General features: G+C 41.9%; 1 protein-coding gene across 3 annotated transcripts in view; it reads left to right on the top strand.

Annotated features, from left to right (window-relative positions):
* NEK11 (NIMA related kinase 11) overlaps window positions 1-26736 on the top strand; it is a 278031-nt gene that overhangs the window by 166043 nt on the left and 85252 nt on the right. For all 3 annotated transcript variants that reach the window (XM_049629822.1, XM_049629821.1, XM_049629823.1), the window contains one exon: window positions 20854-20914. In XM_049629822.1, coding sequence (XP_049485779.1) covers window positions 20854-20914 — 61 coding nt within the window. The remainder of the gene's footprint in view (window positions 1-20853; window positions 20915-26736) is intronic.

Here is a 26736-nt window from a genome sequence, read left to right as displayed (position 1 = left end):
ACTGTCCTAAGCAACTGAGGCAAATATATATATATATATTTTTATTTTTTTTAATGTTTATTTATTTTTGAGACAGAGAGAGAGCATGAACAGGGGAGGGTCAGAGAGAGGGAGACACAGAATCTGAAACAGGCTCCAGGCTCTGAGCTGTCAGCACAGAGCCCGACGTGGGGCTCGAACCCACGGACCCGAGATCATGACCTGAGCCGAAGTCGGCCGCTTAACCGACTAAGCCACCCAGGTGCCCCCAAATATATTTTTTTAAGTTTTATTTATGTAAGTAATATCTGCACCTGACATGGGGCTCGAACTGATGACCCTGAGATCAAGAGCTGCACACTCTTCCTACTGAGCCAGCCAGGCGCCCTGAGAGACAAATGTTACAATATTATAGAACCATAATTCTGTGCCTATGGTTGCAAAACACATCCATTTTTGCCAGAGCATTGAGTGGCAAAATTTTAGCTACTAGTATTATTACTTTAAAATGCTTTTTTAATAGTATAAAACTGATTCAGAAGATCACATGAATAAAATGTACAGCAAACACCACCCAGGTCAGGAAATAGAACTTTAGTAGCCACTCTAGAAGTCCCATCTTTGGCATAATTGTGGGAACACAGGGTTGGAAATCAAAGTGCCTGTAGATGAGACTAGCCTTTGTTAACCTACAGGTTGTGTGACCTTGTGCAAACAAAATTTCACTGTGCCTCAGTTTTCTAATCTGTAAGGTGGAAGAGAGAGACGAATGGTTCCTACCGCATAGAGTAGTTTGGGAGTTAAATGAAGCAATCGATATAGATTACTTAAAATAGTGTCTATATTGAAGTGATAATGAAGTAATTAATAATGAGATATTAGCTATTATTATGATGAAGTTACCCAGCCATCTTGTGTTTTTTTAATGATATTTCCAAAACTGTTTAATGTTAGAGTGAGATTTTACAACTGTAATATTAAAAAAAAAAATCCCTTCTTTTTATTTCTTAAGGCTAATGGTAAATATAGGCCAGCAGTTTTGCTCTCTGGGCTGCACATCTGTCACATGTGATATGATAGTTGAAATTCCCTCCACACGGTGAAGCATTAGAAAAAGCAGAATGATCTTCTTGGAATGATACCACAGGGGTAGAGAAACAGATACAGGCTAAGCTTTGTGGATTGATTTTAAATCTGTAAGGACAAGATGCTGAGACCTCTCACATACATGTTGGTATTTTGTCTCACAAAACCCTGTCAGGTAGTTATTCTTATTTCTGCTTTCCAGATGAGGAAACCGAGTCTCCAAGAGAAGCAACTTGCCCATGGCCACACAGCTAGGGAAGGCTCAGAACCAGGCACAGGCCCAAGTCTGTCATGTCCTCAAGCCAGTATTTTTTTCTGGTACAAAAGGTGTATCAACCTAGAATTAGAGATAGGTAACTACAATCCCTTTTGTTTTGCCTAGTAGTTTGAAATAATTTCCCCCTCCTGAAAGGTGGTGAGTGTAGGGTTGTGATGGTTGTCTCCTCTGCCCTTTCTAAGTTATTTTATTAGCAACACACAAATTATAGTTACAGAAGTCCATGCCGAAACCCAGTCACCGTTGGCTGTGTAGACTGGGTGAAACCTGCAGGCCTCGCTGGGATTTTCCTCTTCTGCCCTCTCCCCGGTCTCAGCCTTGACTCAAGTGTGTCCAAGGTCTGCCTAGGTGATTATTGTGCCCAAGGCTTTTATGTGACTAATCAGATCAAAGTTGATTTTCCTTCCTTCGGAGGCAGCAAAAGTCTCACAGTTTGTGTTTGATGGAAGAAGTGCTTTCAAAAAGAAAGATAGGCACGGGCTTCATTGGGATTGATTGCTGAGTCCCTTGTGCCACCCATGACAATCTTTTCAAGCAGCAGCATCTCCAAAGCAGTTTTATTAAGCACCTAATTGCTGTTGATCGTCACTTGCTTCTCTGCTGCTTTCAGCAGAACATCAACAGCACCTTTATCACAAACCATTATCATACCGTTGATAGCTGCTCTGTGAAGTCTGTGGTCGCTGAATCAGAACCAGCCTCATAGGTCTCAGGAGAAGGGAGTTTATAGCTGTCATCATCACAGGGTTTTCAACAGTATTTGTGGAACCTGTCACTGAAAAGGGTTTTGCTCTAATGGACATGCTTTAGGGCTGCAGATTGATGGGTGTGTTCAGAGACCCTTATGTGTTTCCCTTGCTGCCTTGACCATCATTTCCCTCAGTAAGACTAATCAATGTCCCGTGTGCACCAGGAATCCACACGCTAGGTAGACCATAATGACTTCACACAGAACTCCCCTGGGAAAGGCTCTGTTGTTTAATGAAGGTAGCTTTCATCAATACTTGTTTTAAGAAGGCTCTTAGGACCACGGTGTTTGTTCTTGCCAAGACGAAGGGCTGTGGAGGCCCATTTTTCCAGCTAATTCTGTAGCTTTCACCAAATCTTCTAGTGGTTTTGAAATTCTCTCCACACAGTGAAGCATTAGAAAGAGCAGAATGTTCTTGGAATAGTGCCACAGGGGCAGAGAAATGGATACAGGCTAGGCAAGGCCTAAGAGTCTACTGAGGACTCTTGGATCAGGTCATCATGAGAATATGTGCCTCTACAAGTGTCTTCTGTTAGTGAAGTTATTAGTTTTATCAAATCCAATTGGTATTATAACACTAACACCTAACATCTCTAGAACCTTTATTCTATGCCCTGTACGTTATACGTTGTGTCAGGTCAGGTCCTCTGGGAAACGGATGACAAGATAGAATTGGGGAGAGCCTCAAACCACAATGCTGGTCTGCATCTTTGAGGGTAAGGATGGAAGGGAAAGAAGGACTGGATGGCATTGTCAGCGTGCAGGGCAATTGATAGGAGAGCCCCAGAGCAGAGACTGCCCTGCCCGTCAGAGGAAACCAAACTGGGCAGGAATGGCCTGGCTCTGGTATCCCCAAGCTCGAACGGGCTGGGAGCTGCCGAGCAAGAGTGGATCCTGAGGGGCAGTGGCCGGGGGTGGTCAGCTGACTCCACAGCTTCACTGTCAGTAGGCTGGCTCTTGAAGAGAAATGGAAATGCTGCCCCCCCACCCCACCCCCCACCGTCACAGCCACTTCTCGCAAAGGCCCTCTGATGCATGTGTTGTAGTGCAACTACATCAAACTGGCTGGAATTCAAGAAAGGGTGAAGGTGAGAAGGTGAGGGTGAGGAAACAGGGAGGGTGAGAGAAAGGAAGAGAGTGTGGATTAGTGATTTCAGGCAGTTCTGCCTGACATTTGAACCAAAAAGTGTGTGTCCCCGATGGAGAAAGAGAGCTGAGAGCTATAAATCCACTCTCCCACTGCCTCTTAGGGCCCGTGTGTATCAGATGGAAAACATCTTGGTGCTTTGAATTATTGTCCTAGACTCACAGTATTTAAAACTACTGTTCTTCATAATCTGCAGTTCCTAAGTGCAGCTCAACTATTTCATTTGGTGCTCTAAAAGAAACAGCACATTTTGTCTGTAATTCATTACCGTATTAAGCACTGACTTTAAAACTCATGTTCCCTGAGGGGCGCCTGGGTGGCTCGGTCAGTTAAGCGTCTGACTTCAGCTCAGGTCATGATCTCACTCCTTGTGAATTCGAGCTCCACATCGGGCTCTGTGCTAACAGCCCAGAGCCCGGACCCTGCTTCAGATCCTGTGTCTCCCTCTCTCTCTCCCCCAACCCCACTCATGGTCTTTCTCTGTCTCAAAAGTAAACATTAAAAAAATTTAAACAAACAAAAAACTCATGTCCCTTGAAAGATGAGACTGCTGTGAGATCCTCACTCTGCACAAGGGGAAACTGAGGCATAGAGAAGCGAAGTAACTTCTCCAAGGCCACACAGTTAGCAAGAGAGCTGCTGCCCAGGCTGACACATTGTTAAGCCGCTCCCTTATACAGTTTTCTCCCGGCACAACAATTTAGTTATAGCAATTATAATCCCTCTTCCGTGATGATTGAATGAACATCATCATGGAGGTGAGGGAATAGCTGAGGGGCCACTGCATTATCTGACCTTATCTGTTTTACCAAACAGAATTACTGAGCTGTGCACAAAGGAAAATTGATACTGATTCTAAGAAAAGTGTTGAATTGTGAAAATTGAAACCAAAAAGGAGCCTGCCTCCCAAATCTGTTGTGGGATACAGATCTCTCTCCTCCTCCTGTCTTCTTGTTTGTTTGTTTTAATAGAAGATGCCAGAGCTCTTGAGTCCAAACTGTAGGGCTGATTTCACTGCTATTTTGCATGCCTTGATTAATTTACCTTCATGGGTGGGAGGAAACAGTTTTGGTCTTGAATTGACCTTAGATGGCATCAGTTCTAAGAAACAGCTAGCCCCATTATTTAGTCATCTCTCCATCAACATCCCCCTGGCCCATGTCCCAGGCTATAAAGCAGCCACCCTTGCTGAGGTGTTAGTGGACTTTGATGGGACAGTTTCCACCCCTGCCCCTATTCCAGCCCTCATTTCCATCATAGCTGCTCTCCCTCCCCTCTCTACCATTTCTTGTCCAGGATAAAGCATAGTTCATTGCTGGTGAGACAGGGACCAGCAACACCTTGCTCTGGGACATAGCTTTGCAGAAGGCCTTCAGTCCCTAACCTTTTACATTAGATCCACTGTCGTGTTGAGGATCACACCTACACTTTTTGCCCCAATCCCAAAGAATGGAGGAAGAAGAAGGAAGGCGATAGGGTGGATAAAGACAAAACCACACTGAGCAGGAGTGTAATGAGTCTGTGCACTCCTTTCAGCATTGGTGGTGGGAGCCCCCGCTAGCCTCCACCAACTCCTTGTTGGCGGCTGAGCAGAGGTCCACAGCAGCTGGGAGAGCAAGGGGACAGCAGTAACCCACACCGTGCTCTGCCGTGCTGCTCCTGGAGCTGGGGGTGAGTGTGGTGGAGTGGTGTAATCTGGGTTTTACAGAGCTGGTAAGCCTACTCGGAATGGCACCTTTGGGGCTTTCCTCTCCAGCAACCCCCCCCCCTCCACTGTGCCAACACCAATTCCTATGTCCATAGCTATCATCTGACCTCAGGTGCCCTAACCATACAGGGTATAAGAGAGTCTGCAAAGAATAGGAAGTTCCTCCGAAACAGCCCTTGCAAGCAAGGAGCCCATCCTTGTGATTCAATTATACAGAGAAGTTTAATCTTATTTTCTTTATTCATCTGGGAAGAGAGAGTGAACACCGTTTCATGGTGTGTAGTCTAGGAAGAAAGGAATGTGACACATCTGAGACGTTGTCAGAGGGACTGTCCTTTCTATGTAACCTGCTAATCTGGAAGTACATGGGTCCACACCACGCCAGAGAAAACAATAATCATTCTTAATAAATCGGAGCCAGCCCAGCAGCATGTCTGGTGCCGTGCTGAGTCTTATACGTACCTTATCCCATTTTATAGTCACACACACATTATGGAATGAACATCTTCCATCTCACCTTACAACTGAGGGTGAAACAGAAAGAAAGAATAACTAATTTGACCTAGGTCACCCAGTCTATTGACAGAGCTGGAATTCAAACCAGCAAATATTCCTTGTCAACTAGACATTTGAGCTGCATATCGAACTGGATGTAGAAGTTAGTAAAGGAGAGGAAAAAAAGACACCTGGGACATAAGGGACAGTTCCAAAAGGTGTGAACACATGACCAGGTGATTTTAAATCATGTTGGAAACAGAAGGCCAAGTTTTCCACTTACTCTGTGGGGTTTATGTAGGAATAAAGCTAGAACTGGAGTCAAAAATCGTAACTAACCTGCAATAAAGAACTATGTGTTGCAAGGGCTACCTTTTGCAACATGAACCAATAAATGTTCCTTAAATTGCAGGACTTTCTTCCCTAGACTATTGGGCATGTGGCGTGAAAAGAGAAAAACAGTTCATCAAGAACAAGTGAGCTGTTGGGAGGGAGTGGGTGGACTGGGGGCAGGCCCCTCTGCACCTGCTTCCTCTCGAGAAATGGATCACAGCAAAGGTACCAGCCTCCCCGGCTCCTGAAAAATTCATTGCCCAAGTTCCTGGCTGGGCACCGTGATGCCACTCCAATGGCCCTACTTTCTCTTCTCTTCTCTCCATCCTTTACATTTCCAAACTAGAATCCAAAATGTCTTAAGAGTTCTGTATCGGATACCTATGAATGTCTGTGACCCTAATGTAACCCCACAGGTACCAACTTGCTGTGAACCTGGGCATTAATACGAGACAGCTGCAGTGAGAAGGTTTTAATAATGCAGAGTAAACAAGGCATTAGCAGTGAAATGCGGACACATTGACAGTCACGTTTCGGTGACTCCGAATTCAGTGACAGAGGCGGTTAGTGTTACAGGAGCCGGAGGGGCTTGTTTGCAGTTTGAGTTTTGCAGATGTGGCTCTGTGCTCCCTTCACTACACACACTTGGAGACCTTTTATCCTTGACAGAAGGCGACCATTGGCAGTGAGATAGGAGTGAAGACGTCAGCTTCCAGATTCCAGGGCAGGCTCCATGAAGGTGCCATCCGCTCTGTCCTATGGCTTTGTACTAAACGGCACCCTCTGTCTTCCTATGAATTATGAATGCAAATAAGCGAGGGCTTGCCTTCTAATGAGATGAAAGCAAGATGTGAAAGGTACATCTGAGTGTGCAGAAAATGGATAAGGTCACCTTGAGGTGTTTCGGTGTCCATAACTTAGTGACATTTTTCAGGATATGGTGGATGTAGTTTGTAAGAGAGTAAACAGTAGCTTAGTAAAGCAACTCGCAGGAAAGAACGCGGGTGGGTTGTTGCTTGGATCATTCATTTACACATCGCACGCCTGAGTGTTCTAGGCACTGGGTATGAGGCAATGAACAAAAGAGACACAATGCCGCCTTCATGGACATCCCACTCAGCGCTGTGTATTTACAGAGTACCCGTAGGCTGTCTGTCAGCTCCCAGATGTGTCTTCCATCCTTGAGTTTTGTCTCCCCACAACTCCACATTCACATACCTGGTGTTCCTGGGAGTGGGGTTAGGTATCATGTGGACTTCTAATAGACACCCTGAACTAAGCACATCCCAAAGTGAGCTAATGCCCCAGTCCAGATCGGCTCCTCCTGAGTCAGCCTTGACTCATGTCCTTTCACTCAAATTCCACATCCAGTCCAGAAGCAAAACCTGCTGACTCAATGTTTAGAATATGATCACCTCTACTTCTACGGCCAGAGCCACCATCACCTCCCCAGTGTATGATTGCAGTAGCTTCTAACTGACCTCCCAGTAACCCTCCTTCTCTCCACCCCATACTTGACTCAAAGTGAAAGGCACAGTCTGTTCAAAATGACCTTGCAGCATCCGTCATTGCCCATGGAAGAGCCTCTCCTTTCCATCACTGGGAGAATCACCCTCACCCATCCCCCTTCAGTCATATTAGCCTCTTTCCTGTTTCTGGAACACACCAAGCATGTTTCTGCCGTTGAAAGCCTAGAATGCCCCCCTGCCCCAGATACACAAATTATTTTGCTCCCTGTCTACCTTCAAGTCTGTGTTTCTATGTCATCATATTGGGGAGAACTCAGACTACTTATAGAAAATAACACTTGCTGGCCTGAGAAGTCCTGCCCTTTCCCTGCTTTCTTGTCCTCCATAGGTCTTTTCATCATCTGACCTACAACTGTTTATTTGCTTATTCATTTATGGCCTGTTTCCCCCACTAGAATGGAAGCTAGTAGGGCAAAGATACTGTTTGTATCACTGCTGCATTCCTAGCACCTTGAACAGCATTTGGCACGGAGCAAATACTGAGCAGATGTTGTGGAATCAATGGATGAGTGAATGCCTGCCAGTGGACAGTCTAGTGATACAGGTAGCCAGCAAGCCAGCATGCATACAGCTGGGGCAATGAGGAAAGGAAGAAGTGGAAATGATGGAGTAAATGGGCTCTGGGGGGAAGGGCGGGGATGCCCACTGAGCGGGGGTGTCAGGTAGAATTTCTAGAATGAACTTTCCAGCTGTGACCTGAAGGACAGAAAAAGCCAGCCCCTCGATGTAAGGGAACAGAGCTGGGAGAGTCTCAGAGAGGAGGAAGGGTATGTAGGAAGGCCCAGGGTCATGAAAGGGCTTGGCAAGTTTGAGAAATTTCATAGCGAGCAAGAAGATCGATGTTAGTTGGAGAGGTCAGGCTACATCATGAAGGTCTTGTGAGGAGAGTGGATTTTATTTTAAGTGCAAGGCCAATCCAGTGAAGGGCAACTGAAGTAAAGTCTTTTTTTTTTTCAAGTTTATTTATTTACTTTGAGAGAGAGAGAGCATGAACAGAGAAGGGGCAGAGAGGATCAGAGGATCCCAAGCAGGCTTCATGCCGTCAGTGCAGAGCCCAACATGGGGCTCAGTCCCACGAACTGTGAGATCGTGACCTGCTCTGAAATCAAGAGTCGGACACTTAACTGACTGAACCACCCAGGCACCCCAGTAAAGTCTTAAAATGAATCGATGGCAGTAGAAATCGGCACAACAGTAACAGTGGAAGGTGGGGGTTGGCTGGAAGGAGGCATGAGGGAAATTCCAGGAATGACAGGGGTGTTCTTTATCTTATTTGGGGTGGTGGCTACACGAGTGTATACATTTTCTAAAACTTAGCCAATAGTACACTTGAGATCTGGGCATTTCCCTGCATGCAAATCTTACCTTGATAAAAATAATACATCATCAACAAAGTCATCAAGACAAGAAAAACTACCCTCCCCCCCAAAAAAACTACAACAGAATTGTGGTATTCATACATATATAATGACACTTGTAAGTCAGCCTGTCTCAAGGCTGCTTCTTCGGCAGTCTGTGGCCCAGGCATGACTTTGCAGCTTCGGGGAGGTCCCGGGTACACTCAAATGAGGTGTCTTAGGAAAAAGTGAGTCCGGAATGACTGAGCATGAGTGGGCAAAGGGGTTTTGTGTGGTTTAGTTTCACCCTGTGGAATGACTGACAAGAGGTGACCAAGAGGTAAAAGAAACCAGCCCTTCACACCCTCACAGCCGCTGACATAGGGACCCTTGAGTGGGAGGATGTGCCCCAGGGTCTGAGTGAGATGAGGCCGAGCTTCCCTCTGTGGCTGGAACTGTAAGGGAAGGTTATGGCCACTTTGTACATCCATTTATAGAGCTCTGTTTGGGATCGTTCCCCCGACAGAAATGGTGTCGGGCCTGGCCGCACGCCATGTAGGTATCCATTCCCATTTATCCTGGGCAGCCTTCAGCCCCTGGAGACATAAGACACTTCACAGCTGTGAAACTGTTCATGTCTGTGCTGCTATCTGCTGAGCCTTCTCTGGATATGCCTTGGGGAGTCAGCATAGCCCACCTGCTGGCAGAGGGCTGACGGTGCTAGATGCTGACAGATGGTGGAGTTTTCGCCACCACAAGGTGTAGGAGCAGACCAAGAACGCTCTGGGACGTTCTTGAGAATGTCTAAAGATACAATTGCTCAGGGCTCCTGGTGCCCAAAGTGAGCCCTTATCCCAAAATACGATCTTCTGACAGCTAGTTGCCTTTCATTCATTCATTTGTTCATCCATTCACTCATTCAGAATTCATTCCAAGAAGGGCACAACATTGTGAACTTGTTTCCATTTTACTGATACAACTGCTAGATCCGACTGATCGATCTATCTATCTTCAGCTTCAAAGAGAACTGTGTAAATTGTTTTCATTTACCTAACTTTGTAACTAACGCCTCTCTTCTTCAACTGCTCAAGTTTCAGACTTGTGTAACACTTCTTTTATTTTTTTTTCCAATATATGAAATTTATTGTCAAATTGGTTTCCATACAACACCCAGTGCTCATCCCAAAAGGTGCCCTCCCCAATACCTATCACCAACCCTCCCCTCCCTCCCACCCCCCATCAACCCTCAGTTTGTTCTCAGTTTTTAAGAGTATCTTATGCTTTGGCTCTCTGCCTGTAACACTTCCTTTAAATAAGTGCTTTGTTTCTTTTTAGCCAATTTGCAATTCTTTTTCTCTCACTTAATGAGAGGAAGACATTCATGGTGGTGGGGTGGGGAGTGGCAGAGTGAAGGACACAGCATCTTTATGTCTCTGCCTTCCTCTCTTTGGGCTCCTTCCTCTGCAGTGTCTTCTTCATCCAGATAAAGGTCAAATGTCCTTAGACTTTGGACAACAAACCTCATGGGACTAGGACTCTCTGTGAGGGGGTTCTTATTTCTTTGTTCCCTCAGGGCAATAAGTGACTATCCACAATAGCTTGAGAAGCAAATTGCTTCAGAAAGAGATTTCTTCAACTGCATTACCCATTCCAACAATTTGACCAGGAAGTTAAGCTGGTTCACTCCAAGATGCTGAGCCATATTGACTGTGTACCAAAAAAACATTTTTGAGCATTTTGTTTAACAAACACATATTACAATTAATATGTGCCAGGCATGGATCTATGCATTTTACAGATGCTAACATTTAATCCTCCCAACAACCCATTTTACAGATGGGGAAATGGAGGCATGGATAGGTTAAGTAATTTGCTCAAGACACAAGACTGGCAAATGGCAAGGCCATATTTAAACTCAGGCAGGCTTGTTTCAGAGTCCATGCTCTTAACCACTAGGCTGTGCCCCTCTCCCTTGGTCCATTCTGTAGAGCCTCAGCTTTGTGCCAGTGGCCAAAGGATTTTGGATAAATCCTAAGTCCTGCTTCATTCCACCCAGTCTGGCCACTGGGATCAGACTCCACTTGAGAGGGATTGGTTTAAGATGAATATGCAATCCATTGTGGCCAAAAAGTGTGAGGATATATATTCTTGGAGAAGAGGGGGTCTGCGAATGCATGGAAAGTAACATACTCGTGCTCTTTGTTTAAGCCGGTTTATGTAGGTTTTTCGTTAGTTGTAGCTGAAACTGTCCTAGGTAATATAGATGCTAAATTAAGATTCTTTTTCTTTTTCTAGCAAGAATATTGGCATAGAAATATGGTGGTGTAGTTATTGGATTATATTTTTCAAAACAGCTTCTTGTCAACTTTCAAGTAAAAGTTTGAATTTCAAGGAACAAAGCAATGCTTGTGATATGCACAGCTGACAGTATCTGGGGCTTTCCTCTAGCACTAATTATGAAAAATGTAAGATGCCCTGTAGTTCTGGTTTGATATATACCTTGTAACTATGTTTTGACTACCTTGTCCTGTTATTGAGTATCCATATGCAAATGTTATTAAGAATTTGGTCCATTGCATCTACCAGAGTATTAGATCCCAACAAAATAATGCTCATAGAAAGTCTTCTTCCTGTAAAGGAAAACTGCTTTTTCTACACCACTGAATTCTTTATGGTTGGGAGATATTTATGTTTTCCAGGAGTCATACTTCTCTAATTATATCAATAGTAAGTTGACTAGGGAAACAACAAGTGGTTGACAATGATAGGGTGTTTTGTTTTGTTTTGTTTTGTTTTGTTTTGTTTTGTTTTTTTACAGCCCAAAGAAAGGTTTCAGAACATTAAAAAAGTGTTAACTCAAAGCTAACATTTAAATGAACTTTTGGGGACGTCTGGGTGGCTCAGTTGGTTAAGCATCTGACCTCGGCTCAGGTTATGATCTCACAGTTCGTGAGTTTGAGACCCGCGTCGGGCTCTATGCTGACAGCTCAGAGCCTAGAGCCTGCTTTGGATTCTGTGTCTCCTTCTCTCTGCCCCTTCCCTGCTTGCACTCTGTCTCTCTCTCTCAAAAATAAATTTAAAAAGTTAAATTAACTTTTAATTTCCAGTGTATGCAAGAGTCAAAATATTAAAGTGTCTGACACTGAGCACTTCAGTGATTCTTTTGAGTTTTGCCACTCTCTAATTCATCATGAAAATATCTAGTACCATACTTTCCACACCAAAGTTCCACACGTATTTCTTGAATGAAAATAAGAGTAAAGGGGGAGATTTTGCTACTGTTTTAAACATATATTATAATGTGTCTAATATATTAATATCTGTGGTTTCAATGTAAGTTCTATGGTTATACACCCCCCCTCCCCCCGCATGTACATATATATGTTTGGACACACACATCCCACTATCCTAAATGTCAGGAAAGAAAAGGCATCATGTTCTTGCAGCCATGCAGGGAAGGTGAAATGTCTTAGTCTTAGCACTTAAATAGTTCTCCCTCATGGAGATGACTTTAGAGTTGTGAGCTACATCCACATTGTGGTCAATTAAAACTATAAACTCAGGTACTCTGGAATAGAACACAACAAATATGATGCCATGTGATTCCATGTAAGCACAGTGGGGTTTTGCCCTCCAGGGGATATTTGGAAATGTCTAATGGTGTGTTTAATTGTCACAACCTGGGATGAGGGAGGGTACTAGTAGTGGGTGGAGGACAGGGATACTGCTAAACACCCTACAGTGCACACCAGGGTCCCCCACACAAGGAATTACCAAGCCCAACATGTCAATGATGCTGTAGTCAGAAAGTCTTGAGTTGGCAAAATAGGTGCTCATGGCATTTCTTCCCAGCTTAAAGTAACATTCACACTAATTGAATAAAAGAGAATTCTCTGAGGCAGATAGACCTTTCTAGAACAATCCTCGTGGCCCGCTCATTACAGAAGTCTACCTGAACTCAATGTCCATAACATTCATGTTGGTTAAAGTTTGCTCTTGAAATTGTGGTCCGTGGACCAGCAGCATCAGCAGCTACTGAGAGCTTGTTAAAATGCGTAATCTCAGCCCTACACCGGACCTACTGAATCAGATTCTACATTCTTAACCAGATCCCTGGATGATTCCTACACACAGTGAAATTTGAGAGTCATCGGGTAAGAGGACTATGTATCTACTGAATAAAAAAAGAACAGCTAGTTGCTTCCCAGACACTCATTGGCTGCTTTAATGACATTAACTCTGAGAACAGTCAGCCACAAATGTTTGCAGACCTCATCTCCAAAGCTGATAGGCCAAGAGCTCCATTTGCTCAGAATACAAAACAAGATTGGAAAGCCTCTCTATCACAAGTGTGAGGTAGAAATGGCCCCGTGCAACAGTTTCCTGTTAATTGTTTTCCCATTGCCCCTTTTAGGCTTTTCTCCACAGGTCAGCAATTAAAAGGAGAGTGAGATGGTAGCTAGTTTACTGTGGTGATCACTTTGTAATGTATATAAATGTTGAATCACTATGTTGCACACTTGAAACGAATATAATATTGTATGTCTACTACACTTCGGTTTTTTTCCAATATATGAAATTTACTGTCAGATTGGTTTCCATATAACACCCAGTGCTCATCCCAAAAGGTGCCCTCCTCGATACCCATCACCCACCCTCCCCTCCCTCCCACCCCCCATCAACCCTCAGTTTGTTCTCAGTTTTTAAGAGTCTCTTATGCTTTGGCTCTTTCCCACTCTAACCTCTTTTTTTTTACACTTCGGTTTTAAAAAAGGGGGAGAGTGAGAAATTAATTGAAGCACATTGAATTTTAATACTCAAATTAACACAGGGTTTGATACAGGTCTGCCATCACCAAATGTGAGTTACTGATTCTGAAAATACTTTTCTAGTTTCATCCTAAAACCCTTTGGGTAACTGTGACCTATGTTTGTAAAGTTAAAGTATAAAACCCTTTCAGTTAATCTATGCAGAGGAAAAAAAGCAAAACTGTGCTCCATCCTTTTTCTAGAAGTGGCTCCAGAATCTAAAGAATCCTGGTTCTAATGTGAAGTGGCAGAATGTAAATAACTACATGCAGATATCTACTAGCTGAAATGCTAGTTCTTGCTAACTGTTTTAAGTAGAGAGATTTGAGGGCAATGGTGGGAAAGTGGCATTATTTTTTAATCTCAAAGAACTAAAAAAATTCTTTAATTGAAAAATTAAAGGCATTAGTAAAGATAACCAAACAATCTTTCCTCCAATGAAGAGGAGCTTATTATGTATAACAGAAGAGAGGTTCTCTTAGTAGAAAATTTTACTTGAACAAAAGAGTAAGGACAGGAAGCTTGCAGAAGTCCCAGGACTAAATTCAGTAAAGACACTTGGGGATCCTAGAATGTATGAACTAACACAGGAGGCTCTGTTAATCTATTTGTTCACATGAGGATTTCCCAAAGTATGTTCCTGCAACTTTCACAGAATGAACTAGCTTTCATGGGCAATTAGGTTTGGGAAATACTGTGTTAAACAAGATTTTAAATCTTTACTAGAGAGCTTTTCAGAGCTTTCAATATGTTCATGAAAGTTGTGAATCTCCAAGATATCATACACAGTATTTCTGAGACGTATTTTCATAGATTCCTTTTAAAAAGTTCTAGGGGCGCCTGGGTGGCTCAGTCATTCAGGTGTCTGACTTCAGCTCAGGTCATGATCTCATGGTTTGTGAGTTCAAGCCCCACATAAGGCTCTGTGCTGACAGCTCAGAACCTGGAGCCTGCTTCCGATTCTGTGTCTCCCTCTCGCTCTGCCCATTCCCCACTCATGCTCTGTCTCTGTCTCTGTCTCTCTGTCTAAAATAAGTAAACTTTAAATAAAAATTTTAAAGTTCTTTGGCTCATATTTTGGTAAATATCAGCAAATGTTTCGTAACAGTAGCAGCAGGGATGGTTTTGTAGACTGAGTTGATGAGGGATAGTTTTCTTGAGGCCACAGTAGATGAATCTGTGACCCAGGGAGTAAAGGTTCCGGTTCCTCAAGGGTCACAGGGTCTGTAGGATGAGTAACATGAGGCTTTCTAGAATGTGGAATTGGGAAGAATAGTGAGCCAGCCCCAGGAAGAACCAACCATGAAATGAGGAAAGCCTGAGAGACTAATGAGCAGAAAGCTAAATTTGGGATGAGCAATTCTAAACCTGACACTCACATGCTCCATGTGAGGCTTTTATCCCTTAACAGTTACACATCCCACAGTGCCCAGTGGTGTGGACCCTGTGGTGGCAAGGCTGTGGCCCACAGTGGGGTCATCTTTGGAAACCACATGCCTCATTTGGGGACATTCGGAAGGTAGCAACAGGAAGTTTCCCAGAAGGTTCACGAGAAGGATTTCACCAAAGGAAGCTCCAGTTTGGGGACAGCCTGTCAGGTCATATCTGTCTCTGGGGTCAGCTCAGAAGGAGTCAGAAAATAGCCCTATGGTAAGACATCTGAAAGGCGAGAAGAAAAGACAGGTTGAAGCACGAGCTGCACAGTCAGATGGCTCAAAAGGAAGCTCTGCGGATAAAATCCTCCAAAAGAATTCAGTGGGGAAGATGCACTCAAAGTTTGCACAGGATTGAGAAGCTCTGAATTTAAGTAAAACGTGCAGTGAGGTAGAAACAAGAATATTCTGTCTGTTGTTCTGGTGTGGCTTTTCTTTCATCAACATGTTTGGAAAAGGTTTATGGATTGCTTCCTGTGTGCCCAGCTCTGAGCATGTATGGTTCTGCACTCATGTAGCTCACGATAATGAACAGAACATTAATTTTCTCTTTGGAAAAGTGAGTCAAAACAAACAGAGCACCGTGATAGGGCTGGCTGTGGTGGTGGAAACATAATTCAGATAGGTGCTCAGAGAACCCCTGAGCATGTGACAGAATGTTGTGACCTCAAGGATGAGAAAGGCAGTCCCTTAAATATGTGACACAAGAGCGTTCTTAGCCAATGAGAAGGGCCCCAAGGTGCAAACGATCTTGATGCATTTGAAGAAAAGAGAGCAATGTGGTCGGTGCATAGTGAACAGGAGGGAAATAGGAAAGAAGTGAGGTTGGAAAGATCAGGAGGAGCTGGATCACACAGAACATGGAAAAGCCATGATAGGTTTTATCCTATGTACAGAGGGCTAGATTTTATTCTGTGCACAGCAACACAGTAGTTGCTCTTGTGAGGGAAATGGATCGAAGTGAAACCACAGTGGAAGCAAAGGAGTAAGGAAGTTGTTGCATGGTCCAGGCAAGAGATGATGGTAGCTTGAGCTAGGGTAGCTAGTGTAGTTATTGGATTTTTGTTTACTTTTAATATGTGGCTCTTCCTCCTTTAATAGAAAAAAAAAAAGGGCCTTTGTATTGGTTTCCTGGTTTGGCTTCTGTGACCCTACCAGCCACCTGATTGTGGAGAAGACGTATTGCACGGGAAATAATGGAATTTCCTGCTGAAAGAGGATGGTCTGTTATACTCTGGGACACAAGCTCATCCCTCCTGGCCTCAGTTCATGTGCCCTCTTCCCTTCCATCTATGGAAATGGGTGATATGTCCTCAAACCATGGGCTAAGTAAGGCTCATCTGTTCTCCCTGATCTTTGTATACATTTGGCATATAACTAGTATTCAGTAAATGTTTTCTGAATGGAATACAGCTGGGTAATGAAGTGACCTTGTGTGTGTGTGTGTGTGTGTGTGTGTGTGTGTGTGTGTGTGTTTGTACTAACTAATTGTTCACCATGACTAGCTCTAAGGTGAGAAGATCATCTGGATTATTTAGTCAGACAGAACTTGCTGATATTTAAATGAGAATCTGTGCAGTATGATTTTTACAGCCCTGTAAAGATACCACCTGACTTTTTCCTTTGACATGCTTGCTTTCTGCTGCCTAAACTTTTGCTATTAGAAATTCATTCCTCTGATATGAGGTTATATCCCTTATTGAAACACAAATATCCTGAGATAACACATGAGCCTTATCAATTAACTTGGCTTTAAATGGATATACCATATCTTTTCTTGAGTGAAAGCAAATTTTAATGAGAGGAGGATGAAACAAAGTATGAAGTAGCTCATTGTGAAGAAAATGCTCTGCTTGGGATGGATGAGAGTGTGAAGATAAGGGCGAGAGCAGAGAAAAAAGGACCGTTTCTAAATGTTTATAGTCTTTGGCTCAATAATTCTACTAACCTAAAGAAATAATATTAAACATGGGGCCATGATGTGTGTCCAAAGATAGTCACTGCAATATTACTTACAATAAAGAAAAGTGGAAGTAACCTGGAGGTCCAATGAGGGGGGCATGGGTAAATAAATGTGATATGGCACTAGAGTGCAATATTATGCTGCTATTAAAATTATGTTTCTGAAGAATTTTTAATAGCATGGGATGAAAGTCCAGACAAAACTGCATGGGTGTCTGTGTATTCTGTGTATACTCTACATCTGCACTATAACTTCAAATATCTGATACACAGATCTATAACTTCAAATACCCTTTCTACCTCTTATTAGTTGCATGAACCTAGTCACATTATGGAGTCTGTATGTGTCTCAGTTTTCTCAGCTATTAAATGGGGAGAACAATAGCGCCACTTAGTTGAGTTTAAATAAATTAATACATGTAAGTTGGTGCAACATTGGCACATATTAAGACTTTAGTAAAAGTTAGTATTCATTCATTCATTAGTTCATTCATTCAATTGAATTAGAATTATTTCTGCCCTCCCCACACCCTTGTACAGGATTCCCTATCCTCTGTGTTGGGAAGATATAACTGAAATGTCCCAACCATCTGGATGCTTCCTACAACCTGACTCCGGTTCTTGCTATTTCTGTTGCTTGCACTCAACTCAAATACTTATTGTGAATCTCCATGTTCTGTGGCAGGCACAGTGATTGGGACTTTTTAATCTTTTATGTCTCTGTCCCTTTCCCGTCCCATCCCATTCTGCCCAACTCTCTTCTTCCACCCATTGACTATTTCCAACAAGCCATATCCTGTTCTAAAGGCTTTTTATTATTTCATTCGCTTTTCATAAGAGCCCTGTGTGAGATACAGGACATTATTCTCCTCACTTTACAAATGAAGAAAAATGAGGTTTGGAGAGGTTAACCTACTTGACTAAGGTCATAGAATTAAGAAGTAGTATGCTTTTTCCTCTACTTTCCCAGTAAGGATGAACTTTGAGTGGGAAGAGCCCTGCTGTCCACCTAGAGGTAGACTATGATCTAAAGAGTAGATGCCAGTCTTCTGTTTTACTTACTTGCAAATCACGGAAGCTGGAAGAGACCTGGGCAGGTGAGCATTTAGCATGGGTCATGTTCCCAGGACTGTGCGGGGTGCTGGATAAATAAAAATGTAAAGTACATGATCTGCCATCTCAGTTTATTTAGTATCTCAGTTATCTTTTTACTGTGTGACAAAATGCTCCAAAAATTAATGGCTTAAAACAGTGATTTATTGGGGCGCCTGGGTGGCTCAGTCAGCTGAGCGTCCAACTTCAGCTCAGGTCATGAGCTCACAGCTCGTGAGTTCGAACCCCGCGTCGGGCTCTGTGCTGACAGCTCAGAGCCTGGAGCCTGCTTCTGCTTCTGTGTCTCCCGCTCTCTCTCTGCCCCTAACCCATCTGCATTCTGTCTCTGTCTCTCTCAAAAATAAATAAACATTAAAAAAAAAAACAGTGATTTATTGTCTCATGATTCTGTGGGTTGCCTAGACTCACTAGAAAGTTCTTCTTTTCCATGTGATATTGTTTGAAGTCACTCACGTGGCTGCATTTGGCCGGAAGCTTGGCCTGGGGACCAAGATGGCCTCGCATATATAGATGCAGAAACTAAGACCTGAGAAGTCAAACTACTTGGCCTAGGCCAGCACACTTAGTAGAGCAGCAAGGCTTAGAACCTGGGCTTGCTGGGGTGGTGTCATCACCTGTGTGTGCCAGTGGGTGCTCTGCTTTTCCTTTGACAGAGCATGTCTCTGCCAGTTTCCTCTTTGCCTCAAGGCTGTCCCTGTTAAGTTTGGAGACCACAAGGGTACAGAAGAAGGAAGGGATCTGTTTTTTCTTCTTCTGGATTTCCTGCCTCCCTATTCCTGGGCTGGACACCAAGGTCTTCAGTTAGTGCTTTGGCCTCATTGACCAGGATTGACCAGACATATCTTCTTCATCATTGCCTCTTCTATACATCAGCACATGAAATGATCCTGGGTTTCACCACATTCATAAAAAGTGGTCCAAATCCCACCAGTTGTTATATTATGAAATAACACACTTATGTAATATTTTAGTCTATTATACCATAGTACATTTTTTTCTAAAATTCACAATTACTCCAATATGAAATGTGTTGCTTGTTTTGAAATGGAGCAGATGAGCCATAAATTATTAACTTCCCTCAGTATATTCACAAATCTGAAAATAATTAAGTGATTCCTTTTCCCCAGATCATTATGATGCTGTTGTGGATATTTCTAGCCACTTGGGTAGAGGGCAGATATTTATTTTGTATTAGAGACAATATTTGTTGCCAAATACAGTTCTGGGATCCCTGTAGCCCTCAGGGGGGTATCTGACTCTCACTGAGAGTTAAGGCAAATAAGAAATACAATTCTTAGATTTATGACCCTATGAAGACCACACATTTCCAAAGAAGAGCTGGTAGAGGCACTCACTAGGAAAAAAAAATATTCACTTCATTTTTGATGTATTGAATAGATGATATAGATTGAATAAAACCATTTCCCCATTCTAAGTAGCATTTACTATTTTGTTGATTAAATAAGTAATATTTGTTTATTGTAGAAAATTTAGAAAATACTTAAGCACACCAAAAAGAAAATAAATATCATCCACAATCTTTCCTTATAGTCAAAAGCACTGTTAACATTTTCAGTGTATGTTCTTCCCATCAGAGAAATAGAGGAATAGATCTATAGATTGATATGAAGAGACTGAGATACAGATATACATATACATACAGGTGTTTTTCTTGTAAAAAATTGGATCATTCTACATCAAGATAAAAAGGTTTTGCACAGTGGAAGAAACCATCAACAAAATAAAAAGGCAACCTATTGAATGGGAGAAGATATTTCCAAATGATGTATCTGATGAGGGGTTAATATCCAAAATATGAAAAGAAATTATACAACTCAACACTAAAACAACAAACAATCCAATTTAAAAATGTGCAGAGGACCTGAATAGACAGTTTTACAAGAGACATACAAATGGCCAACATGTAAGGATGCTCAACATCACTAATCATCAGAAAAATGCAAATGAAAACCGCAATTAGATACCATTTTATACCTGTCAGAACAACTAAAATAAAAAATACATGAAATAACAAGTGTTGTGAGAATGGGGAAAAAAAGGAACCCTCATGCACTGTTGGTGGGAATGCAAACTGGTACAGCCACTGTGGAAAACAGTATGGATGTTACTCAAAAAATTAAAAATACAATTACCAGAAGATTCAGTAATTCCACTACTGACTCTTTGCCCAAAGAAAATGAAAACACTAATTTGAAAAGATATATGCACCCCTATGTATATTACAGCATTATTTACTATAGCCAAGTTAGGGAAGCAACCTAAGTGTCCATCAATAGATGAATGGATAAAGAAGATGTGGTATGTCTATACAATAAAACATTAGCCATAAAAAATGAAATCTTGCCACTTGCAACAACATGGATGGGCCTAGAGGGTGTAATGCCAAGTGAGAAAAAGACCAATACCATATGATTTCACTTATATATGGAATTTAAGAAACAAATGAACAACAAAGAGAAAATCGACCAAAAAAAAAAAAAAAAAAAAAAACCTGCTCTTAAATACTGAGAAAAAACTGTGGCTGCCACAGTGGAGGTGCCAGGGCAGGGGGGTGGGCAATGAGTGAAACAGATAAAGGAGATCGAGAGTACACTTACCTTGATGAGCACTGAGTAATATATGGAAATGTTGAATCATTGTATTGTACACCTTAAACTAATATATATTAGTTATGTATATTAACTAATATACTGTACATTAATTATACTTCAATGAAAAAAATTTTAATGGGATCATATCGTCAAATAATTTTGCAACCAGTTTTGTGTGTGTGTGTGTATGTGTGTTCTGTTTTGCCTAAATGTAGCAAGAACATTTTTCTATGTCAGTAAATATTCTTCTGTCATACATGGAAGTAAATCTGTCTTGTTTTGACAGGACAGTGATATTGAAGCACTGGTCAGGTGTTTGGAAAATGTCCTCGGTTGCACCTCTCCAGGTAAGTTGCTTCAGATTCCAAAATGTAGTGATATGTGCTGATTCTAATGGAATATCCAAGGAGTAGAAAAGCTTGGGAGGAATCTTACAGATACTTCAGTCCAGCGTCTTCATTTTATACAGGAGGAAACTGAGGCCAAGAGAAGTTGAAAGTCTGGCACAGGGCCAGGCAACTCAAAATTTCTTAGTGTAAGTGATCCCCAGTCTCCAAGGATGAAATAAATAGTTGAAATTCAGTGATCCATTGTGATCCACCAGTGGCAGTGCATAACAGGCTTTCCAGGTTCCCTGGAAGAGGAACCTGTAACTCTTCCTGTAGAAACAGGTCACACTTAGGCATGCAGCCAAGTGTCCATCACTCTGAAGGTCAGTCAGTTATTGGAAGTGATTTGGTCTGAAAAACAAAGCTGAAATTTCTTTAGCATTGTCTGTATGATAAATGGGATTGCTGAGCTTCAAGGATAAAACCCTATTTCTTAGTTTTTCTTCTTTTTCTTGAATCTAAAAAGCCCAGTTTGGTAACTTCTAGCACTAGATGATAAATTGTCACACCTAATATTGGTAGACTAGCAGAGGTTATACCAATAGGCCCTGGTGAAAAAGGCTGAGATTTTTTTCTTTGAAATTTGATTGTGAGTTTTTATTTTAAAGTTTTAAATTTCATGACCAAAAGTGATCTCTTAAAAGGGAGTGGCAGGAATAAAGATCATGTGTCCAGGAGGCTACGTTGGTTAAGCATCCAACTTTGGCTCAGGTCATGATCTCACAGTTTGTGAGTTCAAGCCCAGCATTGGGAGAGTTTGAACTCTGCTTCAGGTGAGCTCCTCCCCCGCTTTGGGCTCCGCGCTGACAGTATGGAGACTGCATGGGATATTTCTCTCTCTCTCTCTCTCTCTCTCTCTCTCTCTCTCTCTCTCTCTGCCCCTCACTCATTCATACCCCTCTCACTCCCTCTCTCAAAAATAAAGTGTTCAGATGTGCAGGCATTCATCACTATTTTATTAGAAGCTTTATGCACAGTTTATAGCCTTTTGTAGCTTATTCCACTTCTCTGTGTGAAGTTTCAGTCATAACATAGCTCCTGGATTTTTTTCTCCTGATCATCATGGTATGATCTGTTCAATTGCACATCAGTAACACTTACTAGGTACATTTAGCTCCCAAGTGTGGATTTGAAGACCAGGAAGTCTTTCTTTTGGCCAAGTCACTTTTCTTCTCTGGATCTCAGATTCGATCAGAAAGTTTCAAATTGGGTTCGTTGGGGAAGAGTGGGCAAGGCTCTGAGCAGCTAAACAGAACCCGTGTCTGCACTGCTCATCTGTGTTTTTCCAGAGTCTGACACAGCATCTGGTGCAGAGGAGGCCCTTAACAGATATTTTTAAATATTTTGAAGAGAAATGAGATGCATACCCTGCTCCTTTACCAGCTTCAACCAAAATAGTTTCACTCTTATCTGTTTTATATATTAGATTTACACATAAGGTTGTCTTGAAAAAGCTAGATTCCACTACAAAAAAAGAAATTAACACTGGATTGGATAGATGATATCTAAATTCCCTTTTAGACTGTATGCTTTTATAAAAATGAGCATTAGGAACATGGAACAAAAACATGAATTTATAGAGAACACACTGAGGGTAGATAGAGGGAGGTAGGCAGGGGATGGCCTAGATGGGTGATGGGTACTAAGGAGGGCACTTGTGATGAGCACTGGGTGTTGTATGTAAGTGATGAATCACTAAATTCTGTTCTTGAAACCAGTATTACACTATATGTTAACTAATTGGAGTTTAAATAAAACTTGAAAAAAATTGCATTTATCTCTGCCTAGAGCTCCCCTCAAGTGACAAAAAGGGAATAAAGCTGGTATAAACTTATTGGACAAAGGGAACAGTAAAGATGGGAGCAGGTGGGAGATGTTAGCTCATTTGAGAAGAGAGGAAACAGATGGATATGTGGTAAGCAATTTAGAAGACACAAGGTGAAAGCTAAATGCCTAAAAGTATGCAGGAAAGGAGAGCAGATAAAGGCTATCAGACTTTGATAGATGATGAGGAAACATGCTTTTGAAATACTTGTCTGGGGAGGTGCTCACAGCAGGGCCCTCATTGCAGATGAGAATCTTATTACTTTCAGAACTCTGGGCTTCCATTATTACATAGAAGCCTTGAAGAAATATCCTTGTGCGGTTTTACAGGGGATGAGCCTGTTCAGGTAGCCAGTACCTGTTTTGCTCTAACTACATTTTTGGGGAGATTCACAGCTACGATAATCACTGTAGTGTTCATATATGTCAGAATGTTAACAGGATACAAGGGACAATTTAAACTAAAATATGTCGGAGTATAAGCCTTGTCACTCAGAAATGAAACACACCTCTGTGAATTGAGCTAGGCTTTGCTCACATTCAGCATCAGCCTATGCTTTTGGGAAATGTCCAGTTGCCTGTTGAGCATGTTAAGCTGTTTTCAAGAGTTTCTCCCAACCCTCAACAAGAGAAGAGAAACAACAGGTGCAAATGTTCTTTCTGGTTATTTGGACCATGCAAATTTTAACTTTGCAGCCCTGAAAATGTTGTATGCAGTGGCTTACCCCAACCCAACCCCAGATTTAGTTTTATTTCTATATAAAACAGGGGCAGTGGTATTTTCCCTGCCTGTATCAATGGGAAGTAGAGAGAGTGGATGAGCTAGCATTTGTGTAGCTTCAAGAGATCCTGAATTTTAAGGTGCCCTTTTGAATTCCAAGTTTAGTATATTAGTATCCTCTATACATGAGGTCATTTTAAAGCCCTTGTATCAGTGGTTCTCACACTTGGGCATGCATCAGAATCACTTAGAGGGCTTGTGAAAATGCAGGTCTGGTACATGGCTAACAATTTGTATTTCTGACAAGTTCCCAAGTGATGCTGATGGTCCAGATCCAGACCACATTCTAAGAACCATGGCTTTAAAGCCATTAAGCCCTGAAATTCTTACCATGCACACCCACCCCGATTTATAGCCCAAATAAAATATTACTAAAGTATAAAATAAAATTTTATTTCTTAAAATTATAGAGAACTTGCCTATAAGCTAAACTGAAAATAGCTTCTTCCTACACTTTTTTCCTCTTTATGTGATACTGTCTGTGTGCTGAGCTATTTGGAACTGTATGTAAGAGTCATTGAGCATCCTTGGAAGCAATATTGTATTTTTGCCTCATCCTCAGCATCTGCGTCACACATTTAGGGAGATCTGGTGGGTTCAAGGCACTGTGTGAGGAGTCAGATTTTTAGACCTATTTGGGACATAGTCCCAGCTACCAGGTGGAGTCCTGGACAAACCAGGGCAGAGCTTTATAATGATACCAGAGAGCACCCACTAGGTGCTTCTTTCACACATAGAGGACCTGTTGTCCCAAATGGAGGCACCTCATTTCTGAAGCCCTAAATCCCCCCTGAAATTTCCCATGGTATACAAGACACGGCTAGTCATGAACAGGATGTTGAGAGATCCCATGTGAAATTAGGACAGAGAGGAAGAAAAGAAATTAAAAAGAGAGCAGGAAAAGCCAGAAATGAGGACATGGGGGAAACAGCCAAGAATGTAGTCACATTTCACCAAGGGCAGATACTTTTAAAACATGGAATTTCCATGCTTTAAATGGGTATCCTACCTCCCCACCTTCTGTTCCTTTCTTTCCTCAAAATGTTTATAAAGCACATACATAAGCCAAATATCATAGAGGATGAAGAAAACAAGGTCCCTGTCTTAATGAACTCTGAGTGTAGCCAGGGAGGCTGATAATGACAAGGCACCTGTGATGAGGACAACACAGAATGAACAAGGCAAGTGGAAGACAAGGGTCCACTAGTGGGGTGCAACTTGGAAGACTTTACAGAGGAGGGTGAGGTTTCTAATTTCTGTGTCTGTGTCAATAAAGGCAGTACAAGTTTTTTTTTTTTTAATTTAAATCCAAATTAGTGCAATAATGATTTCAGGAGTAGATTTCTTAATTCCCCTTACCCATTTAGCCCATCCCCCCCTCCCACAACCCCTCCAGCAACCCTCTTGTTTGTTCTCCATATTTAAGAGTCTCTTCTGTTTTCTCCCCCTTCCTGTTTTTATATTATTTTTGTTTCCCTTCCCTTATGTTCATCTGTTTTGTATTTTAAAGTCCTCATATGAGTAGTCATATGATTTTTGTCTCTCTCTAACTGACTAATTTCACTTAGCATAATACCCTCCAGTTCCATCCATGTAGTTGCAAATGGCAAGATTTCATTCATTTTGATTGCTGAGTAATACTCCATTGTATATATATACCACATCATTTTAATCCATTCATCCCTGGATGGACATTTGGGCTCTTTCCATACTTTGGCTATTGTTGATAGTGCTGCTAAACATTGGGGTGCATGTGTCCCTTTGAAACAGCATATCTGTATCCCTTGGATAAATACCTAGTAGTGCAATTGATGAGTCGTAGGGTAGTTCTATTTTTAATTTTTTGAGGAATCTCCGTACTGTTTTCCAGAGTGGCTGCACCAGCTTGCATTCCCAGCGGCAGTACAAAAGAGATCCTCTTTCTCCACATCCTCGCCAATACCTGTTGTTGCCTGAGTTGTTAATGTTAGCCATTCTGACAGGTGTGAGGTGGTATCTCATTGTTGTTTTGATTTATATTTCCCTGATGATGAGTGATGTTGAACATTTTCTCATGTATTGGTTAGCCATCTGGATGTCTTCTTTGGAGAAGAGTCTATTCATGTCTTTTGCCCATTTCTTCACTGGATTCTTTGGTTTTTGGGTGTTGAGTTTGATAAGTTCTTTATCGATTTTGGATACTAACCCTTTATCTGATATGTTGTTTGCAAATATCTTCTCCCATTCTGTCTGTTGCCTTTTAGTTTTTCTGATTGTTTCCTTCGCTGTGCAGAAGCTTTTTATTTTTGTGAGGTCCCAGTAGTTCATTTTTGCTTTTGTTTCCCTTGCCTCTGGAGACTTGAGTAAGAAGTTGCTGCGGCCAGGATCAAAGAGGTTTTTTCCTGCTTTCTCCTCGAGGATTTTGATGGCTTCCTGTCTTACATTGAGGTCTTTCATCCATTTTGAGTTTATTTTTGTGTACGGTGTAAGAAAGTGGTCTGGGTTCATTGTTCTGCATGTCGCTGTCCAGTTTTCCTAGCACCACTTGCTGAAGAGACTGTCTTTATTCCATTGGATATTCTCTCCTGCTTTGTCAAAGATTAGTTGGCCATACGTTTGTGGGTCCATTTCTGGCTTCTCTATTCTGTTTCATTGATCTGAGTGTCTGTTTTTGTGCCAAAGGCAGTACAAGATTTTTTTTTTATTTTTATTATTTTTTTAAATTTATTTATTTATTTTTTTAATATATGAAATTTACTGTCAAATTGGTTTCCATACAACACCCAGTGCTCATCCCAAAAGGTGCCCTCCTCAATACCCATCACCCACCCTCCCCTCCCTCCCACCCCCCATCAACCCTCAGTTTGTTCTCAGTTTTTAACAGTCTCTTATGCTTTGGCTCTCTCCCACTCTAACCTCTTTTTTTTTTTTCCTTCCCCTCCCCCATGGGTTTCTGTTACGTTTCTCAGGATCCACATAAGAGTGAAACCAGATGGTATCTGTCTTTCTCTGTATGGCTTATTTCACTTAGCATCACACTCTCCAGTTCCATCCACGTTGCTACAAAAGGCCATATTTCATTTTTTCTCATTGCCACGTAGTATTCCATTGTGTATATAAACCACAATTTCTTTATCCATTCATCAGTTGATGGACATTTAGGCTCTTTCCATAATTTGGCTATTGTTGAGAGTGC

The sequence above is a fragment of the Panthera uncia genome, chromosome C2, assembly GCF_023721935.1.
Source record: "Panthera uncia isolate 11264 chromosome C2, Puncia_PCG_1.0, whole genome shotgun sequence".
Lineage (NCBI taxonomy): Eukaryota > Metazoa > Chordata > Mammalia > Carnivora > Felidae > Panthera > Panthera uncia.
This window is presented reverse-complemented; position numbering and strand designations above follow the sequence as displayed.